This window comes from Ammodytes marinus, assembly GCF_949987685.1.
Source record: "Ammodytes marinus genome assembly, chromosome: 17".
Taxonomy (NCBI): domain Eukaryota; kingdom Metazoa; phylum Chordata; class Actinopteri; order Uranoscopiformes; family Ammodytidae; genus Ammodytes; species Ammodytes marinus.
In genome coordinates this window covers 15,532,647-15,541,572 of record NC_137221.1, presented here as the reverse complement: position 1 = coordinate 15,541,572, position 8,926 = coordinate 15,532,647, and the positions used below count along the sequence as shown (strand labels likewise).

The 8,926-nt window shown below is 38.9% G+C and overlaps 2 protein-coding genes across 2 annotated transcripts; one reads left to right on the top strand and one right to left on the bottom strand.

The window, feature by feature from the left end:
• Nucleotides 1-377: 377 nt before the first annotated feature.
• Nucleotides 378-4,380, top strand: LOC307264453 (interleukin-6-like; the record flags this gene model as incomplete). Its single annotated transcript, XM_080045865.1, has 4 exons — nucleotides 378-465; nucleotides 2,545-2,729; nucleotides 3,329-3,472; nucleotides 4,153-4,380. The coding sequence occupies 4 exons, from the start codon at nucleotides 378-380 to the stop codon at nucleotides 4,378-4,380; spliced, it is 645 nt and encodes a 214-aa protein (XP_079901991.1).
• Nucleotides 4,381-6,116: 1,736 nt separating this feature from the next.
• On the bottom strand, nucleotides 6,117-8,886 carry tomm7 (translocase of outer mitochondrial membrane 7 homolog (yeast)). Its single transcript, XM_080045071.1, has 3 exons — nucleotides 8,740-8,886; nucleotides 7,103-7,151; nucleotides 6,117-6,500 (listed from the first exon to the last, which is right to left on the bottom strand). Exons 1-3 carry the CDS (start codon nucleotides 8,840-8,842, stop codon nucleotides 6,485-6,487), a joined length of 168 nt encoding a protein of 55 aa, XP_079901197.1. The 5' UTR covers nucleotides 8,843-8,886; the 3' UTR covers nucleotides 6,117-6,484.
• Between the last annotated feature and the right edge of the window lie 40 nt (nucleotides 8,887-8,926).

Sequence of the window (8,926 nt, the reverse complement as noted above, 5' to 3'; positions counted from 1 at the left end):
ATAGAGTAGAGTAGAGTAGAGTAGAGTAGAGTAGAGTAGAGTAGAGTAGAGTAGAGTAGAGTAGAGTAGAGTAGAGTAGAGTAGAGTAGAGTAGAGTAGAGTAGAGTAGAGTAGAGTAGAGTAGAGTAGAGTAGAGTAGAGTAGAGTAGAGTAGAGTAGATGTAGAATAGAGTAGATGTAGAGTAAAAGTAGAGTAGAGTAAATATGATTTAGGCAATTATGCTATGAGACTAATGATAAGGGTGAATGGGTATCAATTTAACTTGGAATATGAGACTTCCCCCGACTTTCTCCATTGTCGTGATGTTTCTTGCTACTTAATGCCAAAGGCGACCAGTGATAAATCTAGCTTTATCAGCTCTGCAAACGCATCTAACATGTCCTATGTGGTTCAAATTACAACCGAAGCTCACGACAGCGAGGGCCGCCCCCGCCACATCCTCCTCAACAGCACTCACGCGGCCAGTAGGGTTGGGCCATATAGCCTCAATATTATAATAGGATAATTGAAGGAAATTTGCGATAATGATATTTATGACTATGTAGAAAAAAATTATGAATACCATTTTATTTTTGATCGCAGCTTGCAGGCAGCATTAATTAATGCAAACTAAATAAAGGGCATTTTCCATCCTTCTTTTCCATCCAGCTAACTGTAATTTATGACAGACTTTCGAGTTTTTTATTATTGTCACAAAGTGGCAGCAGCAGGTACATTATAGTGCAATAGCTTTGATGGAAACACAAAAGTTACCAACTGGGTTTTCCATAGTACCAGCCATTTAAGCATTTCAAGCCAGCTCCTGTCCTGTGTGTCTATCGAAGAAACGCTAAATTTTTGGTGTTAAACTGTGTGATTGTGTTTTACTGTTTTAATCAAGTTTATTTTTGAGAGATCTCTGCTGAATGATCAATAAAACATTTTATTTTAAAGAGTCAAAAGTCCCTCTCCAAGCATTATGTAAGGCAGGCAGGCTCAGAGAGGAGACAAGGAAGTTACTTTAACGGAAATGAAATAAAAATAGAAAGACCACAGCTTTGTGTGTATTTGTGTAGACAGGGTGCTCCCCGGGTCCCCATGTCTAATATTATATAATGGAAATCACTTTCGGTAGTGATTTTGCCCAGGCTGATGGCTGGCGGCTCTCACTCTCGGTGTGTGTGTCCATGTGTGAGCTTTGTGCGGTTTTCAGAACTTGAACGCATCATACGGGAACGATTTACTCAATCATTTGTATTACGATATGACAGATTAAACCGGTTAAATGTGTATCACGTACAAATGTATAGCGGTATTATCGTGGACTGTGTGACATTGCACAGCCCTACAGCTGCAGCAGCCAGTGGACGGATCGCACCGTGATCTGTAGGCTAGATTCCACCAGATGCATGTTCTGTCTATTCCAAGCCCTCTGCAGAAGATATCCAAGTCTTCTATTCTTTTCCAAGATGCTGGAGCACACCGTATCATTTCAGCACAAAACAAATTAGGATCCAATCTTACTTTGTGATTGTAAAATGACTTTTAAAGGCATTCTTTCATCACTTCAAAAGTCCCGGAACAGGTCAACTTTCAAAAATCTACTTTCACGACTAATATGGAAACTTGAATATGACACACAACATCCATGTTGAGAAACAACAAACAAGTCATTGATTTCAGGCATGGCATATTTTATCATATTGCAGAAACGTATTTCTTAGAGACATCTTTGGAACATTCATTTTAAAAGAAAAATACCTAGAGCTATTTGATGACTATGTGTGAAAGATATTGATCATGTCATAGGTCGTGTGAGATGACATTATATTACATGGGTGTTAATAATAGAAAAGTCTTATGCTAATACTACAGAAAGTTGACACAGCATGAAACCCCCTGTTACTGTGACTTCTCCTCGCTCCATTAGCCTATAATCTACATTGATTTTACCATTGGCCGTTGGGATACAGCTATGCAAATATAGTATTTTCCCTTTAAATAATTTGGATTTTTTTTTTGTTATTTGAGTACAGTTGTATAATAATGTTGTATGTGCTTTATTAGGCTCATATCATGCTAGGCCTAGGCTAAGTGTTTAAGTAATTACCAATAGAGCACTGCATCCTTTAATTGAACTATAGCTAGTCAAAAACCAATGGCACTCTGAACATTCAATTCCTGCTCTCGCTGGCTCACATAGAAGATGAGCACTCCTGCCGACCTCATCCAAATTACCATCAACCACCGAGGGATGCCAGACCGGATGCTTGACGAAAACGTTTAATTCCGTGCCTGTTTCAGAGGTTGGCTATTGGGAAACCCCTCCAGTCTGAAGAATATAAAATGACGGCCCCTCGCAGAGACAAGGCAACTCATTTGGGCAGCCCTCAGCATCGGGGGGAAACTCGACAAGTGCTTCCCAGCAGTAGAACATGCCCTCCAAACTCAGTAAGTCATTTGGAGCCTGCGCGGTGGCGCACGTAGCCTCCGTTCCCTGCCTTTCTTCTTCTTTCATTCATTCATTCATTCATTCATGCTTTTTTTTTTTACTCTCCGTGCAGACGCGTCCTTGCTCTGTGTGATGCTGGCCGCTCTGCTGCAGCGCGCTCCCGGAGCTCCGGTTGACGGCGCGCCCACCGACAGCCCGGCAGGTGAGCCCTCCGGTGAGGAGGGGGAGAGGGCCTCTGACCTACTGAGTGAATCCCCCGCATGGGGTCCGGACGCATCCGGACTCCACAAACAAGAGGTAGGTCTAATACGTCAGTGGTAGCCCATCTTTACAGTTGCTTTAAGAAGTAACGTCTTTATCAAGTTTCAAGGCGAGAAATTGTATGCGTATGTATTGTATGTGTTTACTTATTCTGTTTTTTTTGTCCGCATGTAAAAAAAAACTGTAACCATGAAAAAAAAGTAAAAAAAAAAAAAATCCATACAGAAGAGTATGGGAAAAATATACAGACACAAACAGACAAGGTTTAGAAAAATAAACATCTAAAAGTACAAACATACACAATTGATCAGTGCTTGAACAAAAATAATGTTTTTGCCTGATATGTCTCACCTTAAGAGTGGGCTGGCTCTTTTTCTAACCATGCATGAAGTATAGTGCACTTCTGACCTACAGCCTTTTTTTTCTTTCTTTCATCATCAGTTCGAAAGGGAATTCCAGGGCCAGGTAAAATATGATTTCCTGAGTCACTACAACATCACTTCATTTCCAGCAGGCTGCTCTAAATCAAACCTCAGCATGGTATGTCTCCCCCTCTCCTGTCACTCTGGATAAAAAAGCTAATCTATAGACATTGAGCTTCACTGCTGACTGTGGGTTTCCTTTCCTCTCTCCAGGAGGCTTGTATCCACAGGTTGGTCGAGGGCATGTATTTCTACAAAGCTCTTCTCGAGCGTGTGGCCAAGGAGTACCCTGATAGCTTGCTCACTTCACAAGCCAGACACTACAGCGGCTTCCTGATCACGTGCCTCCAACAAAAGGTTGGTCTGACCTGCTGCATAGCCTACTACATAAATAATACTTCAATGTGTACCTGTGTTAACACTGAAGCGCATTGTAGCAGTCCTACCATTGGCTATAACAAAGGGGAAAAAGACAGTGTTTCAGGAAGTATTTAGATACCACACTTTAAAAAAAAGTATCTTTGTAATTCCTAATAATATAAGTGAACTTATTTGTAGAGCACCTTTCATTTAAGAAACCCAGCCAGCAACGTGCTGAACATGCAGAAATAACATGAACAGAATAATTTTGAATATTGTTCAAATTAAAAATAATGTACATATAAATAGCAATGTAAGGAACATAAAAACTGGAAAGAGATATACGAGAATACAATTTACTCCTGAGTCCAATATAGCTGGCAAATTAATGTAGCTAAGTAAAATGATCTTTCAGAATGGAGTGGAAGAAATAGCCTACCAAAGTTGACACGCCTAAGTGAAAACTGTATACTCCATTCTTTCGCCACTAGCTCATTTATTGAATGTCCGACTTTTGATCTATTTAGCATTAATCTCAATGTTTTTTTCTTTTATTCTGCTAATTGGCTGATTGTAGATGAGTTTTTTTAAATGGAATTGTTTAACATCCTGACTATACTGTATTATGAGACAGCACTGTTTATGCATTATAGACCTCTGCCATTTCTGCCCCACAGCTTAGCAACCGTAAACGGGTCACGGTGATTACCAGTAGCCAGGAGCTGCAGCTACGTGACCTGGACCAACTTGACACTTTCCACAGAAAGATGGCGGCACACAGCATCCTGTATACACTCCAGCGCTTCCTCGTGGATGGCAAAAGAGCCATTAGACAGAGGGAGATGCTCAGAGGAAGAAAGGCCAGGTTATGGAACCCGTCACCTTCCATTGCCTTTAAGTTGTAGAGATGAAATGATTACAAATCAGTTGTGAAGGAATACCTCAGGGAAATTTAGCGGTGTTAAAACCTAAGTGTTTTGTTGCTTTTTAAGGGGTGAGTAATGAAAATGCACACTCCTGTGAAACTAACTGTAGGCATAGTGGGTCTATTTAATCTATTACAATGTGAATCCTGAAATAGCCTGCTCTCGCACTACTTATTTAACCTATTTATACTTGTTGATAAGTCTTATTTATTATTCATGAAAGTCCATGATTGTTCCTGCACTAGAAAAAATTGTATTGTATACAGTGGTTTGATTTGAGTGTCGGATGATATGACTTGAGCATGCAGCGTTGTTAGGACTGCGTTACTTTTTCTACCAAGAAATCTGTGAAAAGCAGAAAAACTATCCTATTTTTTTATGAACAATTATTTTGTACCTATTTAATACTTATTTTTGGATTATTAAACCAGATGTTTCAATCAAGAATGATCTTTGAACATGGAAGATTCAATTAAAATGATATGGATTTCAACTCATAGCGCACATTTCATGTCATCACAGGGTTGTGGCACAATTTTCAACAAAGCAAGCAGATTTTGAGTCTCTTTTGTGTTGGTTATTTCTGTTATCTTTCAGGGATGTGTGTGCAATTTTCAAACATTATAGTAGTACGATGTATTCAGTCATCATATACAATAATTATAAGAGATATCACAGTCTTAACACATCCAACAGTATATAGGTAGTGACTGGAAAAGCTGAAGCAAAAGGTTACACATGCATATTCTGTATTCTTCTCATTTCACCCACTACAAATTAAAAGGAAATATGAACGCAAGGTATAAATACATTATTCACAATTGTAAGCCTTAAAAAATAGCATTACAAAAACGTTCTATATATGCAGATTTAATATTCAATTTAGTAGACTGAATTTCAGTTGTCAGTGTCCCCAAAAACTGTTACTATTACTTTACATTGAAAATCTGTCTGTACAGTAAAGACAATCACACCACCCCTCATTTATCTGGCTTATACTAAAAATGGCAGCTACTCTTCCAAGTCTCACTGTATCAACAATGTGTGTTTTAATGATTTAAAAGTATTTGATTTAAACTTTGTAAAGAGGATTCTGCTATTCAAATGTAGTCGAGAAAAAAAAACTTTCGGGTTGAGGTGATTAAACTGATTCTGGGAATAATATTTAGAAATGTAATGTAAAATCAATATTCAAATTTGTATGGGGATCACCGCCACTTTAATAGAAAAATGAATATCAGCTGTATCAGGAGGGGAGAAAACAAGTAGTTTAAAAATAAGATCTAAAGGGATTTCCACTCCAAGATGAGCAAGCAAAACACAATTAAACATATGGTCTATTTTTTCTGACTTCCTTTTGTTAAACTAGGAACCTTATCATTTTACATTGGTCCACATCTCTCAAGATTGCTGACCACAACCACCATGGCTTGGTGGACACCTTCCTAATCCATGTATATTGTATTGGGTTGATTGTAGCCCTCCTCTATCAGAGTTAATGAAATACTGCTGTCCCATCAATCAATTGCTAGCTCCCAGGGCCTTAACAAAATCCTTGTTGTGGCAAATGATAAAAGTGTTGAAACGGAAAGGAGTTAAACATCACTATACCAACAGCAATGATCAACTTTTAAGTGGATACCTCTAGTCTAGAATATATGTTGGGTATTTATGAAGGGGGTAAAGGGAGTTTCTCCAAGTAAAAAAGACAAGGGTTGACATTTCTTTGATGATTTATTTTCAGAAATTTTAAATTAGAAAAAGAAAAAAAATGGAATGGAATGAATGGTCTATCCAAACATCACAGTCACGAATTGCAAACAAAAATACCAACAGATAGTCCAGTCAAGATTGCATATTTCCAGAAACCATGTGTCGATTCCAGCTTGTTAAATCCAAATATCTTCTCTCCATGCGTGTACTGCATACGAGGCCATAAACAGGATTCAATACTTATCAAACATCTGACAGTATGATTAATGGAAAGCAAAGTGAAAAAGAATGTCCATTTCCCGGATTTCCAATGACGTGTGGGTCACATGATCTCGATGAGTGAAGGGGATTGGCTGTGTGGCGACGCTCCTCAGCCCCATAGCAAACTAGAGAAGAAAAATTAAAAAAAGGTTGAACTAGACTCAACAAGGAGTAAGTTCAAATTGGCTCTTTTTCAAAATGAAAAGAGGTGAACTTATGAGGTGAGGTTGGTTACAGTTACATGACTATAGGTGCAGCGCCAAGTTCATATATCGCTAGTGGGTTCATCATTTGCTTGTGCAGCACTGACGTCTTTAAATGGAGTACATACTGTTACATGTCATATTTGCGGATATTCAAAGACAAAAACAGTTTGAAAGAAACATTATTTTCCTGGAAAACTGAGAATTTTAGTCATTTTCAACACACTTTGATACCGTATAAACATGTGTGCTCAGACACGGACTGACGCCATCGTTGATGTTATTACAAGACTGACTGTAAATGTCAGCACGGGTAACTTGGAATCTGGCTAGTGAGGGGAAAATAGGACGATGACTGTATTCTATTAGGCTTTTTTTCTTTCTCCATTTTCCACAATATTGATAGTCACACTACAAAAACACATTTCACTTTGCTTCAAATGATTAAAAAGGTATGACTAGCTGAGTCTCTGCTACTTCTGAAATCACACACATACTTTAACAGGAGTCAATGTGTCCTTTACCTCAACACTGTGGGTTCAGGCATCCCTGGATCCGCTCCTCTTTTGAAACCTGAAAATCACAACAACGAAGAGAAAGTTTTTTTTTTTTTTTTACAATTACATCTGGAACATGCCTCAGCACTTTAGAGTGATCCTCCAACGCTTTCTAAATGACTGTGTATCCTTTTGCGACATCGAAAGTGTTTCACTGTGATTCATTCATTTCTCAGCAGATTACAGTTTGTCTGCAAAAAAATTAATAAAAATTGGTTTCACTACACGTCCTCATTGCATCAGAGAGAGTGAAAGGGCCCTTGGGATTACATCTGAAATGCAGTGAGCAGCACATCTGACTCACCACCTCCCTCAATCGTTCTTACACACACACACACACACACACACACACACACACACACACACACACACACACACACACACACACACACACACACACACACACACACACACACACACACACACACACACACACACACACACACACACACACACACACACACACACACACACACACCATTATTTATTTCGGACGTCAAAGACAAGAGTCATCATGACACAACTGATTCTTAAGAAAAAGACAGATTCCTACAAGCTAAAAATAAATTCAACTTATTCCTCAGTTTGCCACCCATTATTTCACAGCTAAAATACATTTTCATTGGCATTTTGGGTTTTTTATCAATTACCATTTTTGAATATAAAATGTCAAAATAAAAAGGGTAAATTCCCAATCGCCTTTCATTTCAGTCTGTGGTCTCCAACCAAGAGTTAAAATTCAAAAATAACATTCACAGAAGACATGGTTAAAACAAACACACACACACACACACACACACACACACACACACACACACACAAGACACCTTAACAAGTTTGGCATTTATATTTTTTAAATATATCGAGTTGTTTCGACTTGTTTCGTGATCATGCAACGTTATTTAAATGGTAGTAACTCCATGAATGGCTTATGCAATTTAAGAAAAGTTACAAATGAGAAATACTATGTGGATAAAAAGGGGAACTGAAGACTAAATAAAGTTGAGAAAGAAAGGGGAGTATGAAGTCAGCGTTGGTCTTTCCAAAATGAGTCGTTGCTTTAGATTCGCTCACACAGGGCAAATCCACCGGCTGTGAAGTCACATTATGCAAAAGCTTGAACTTCCCCCGTGTTTACTCCAAATCATAACCAAAGATAAGTGAGAGCGAGTGGCCCAGATACATAGCACTAAAATACATGTGCACTGCACAGGTAGGCTACGTAATTGAATAACTGGAGGAACAGTTTAACTACCTATCAAGGATTTATTGTCGTTTGTAATTCAATTGCATTAGTTTGAGACATTTAATAAAAGTAGGTGGGATCGTGTCCAGCCCTCAATCCTCGGAGCAACACATGCTTAACCTGAATGCTAGGTTACCGATCCTAGATCAGTTCCTTGACACCTTGTTTTTTTTATATTACTATTTTGCTTATCGAACGGGTGCCAATCAGTACATATTAGTTTAAATGTATAGCTACTTCGCACCAATGCACAAAAAACAATGTGTAGCTTGTAATAGTCATTTGAAGGCTAATGTGCTAAGCTAACGTAAGCGAGGCACGTCTCCCCTTTCCCCATGCTCCTGTTAGGGATACTGACCGAGGTACAGCACGGTTGGGATGAATCCCCATCGGATGACAAACTGGCCGCATTGGAACAGCGACTGAAGCCGCTGTTTAGTCTCTTTGCTCAGTTTAGCCATTTGTTCTTATCCCAAACAGCAACGATGCTGCTACTGCTGCCAAGGACACGATGAGAGGAAGTGACGTAGAAGTGCAGACTGCAA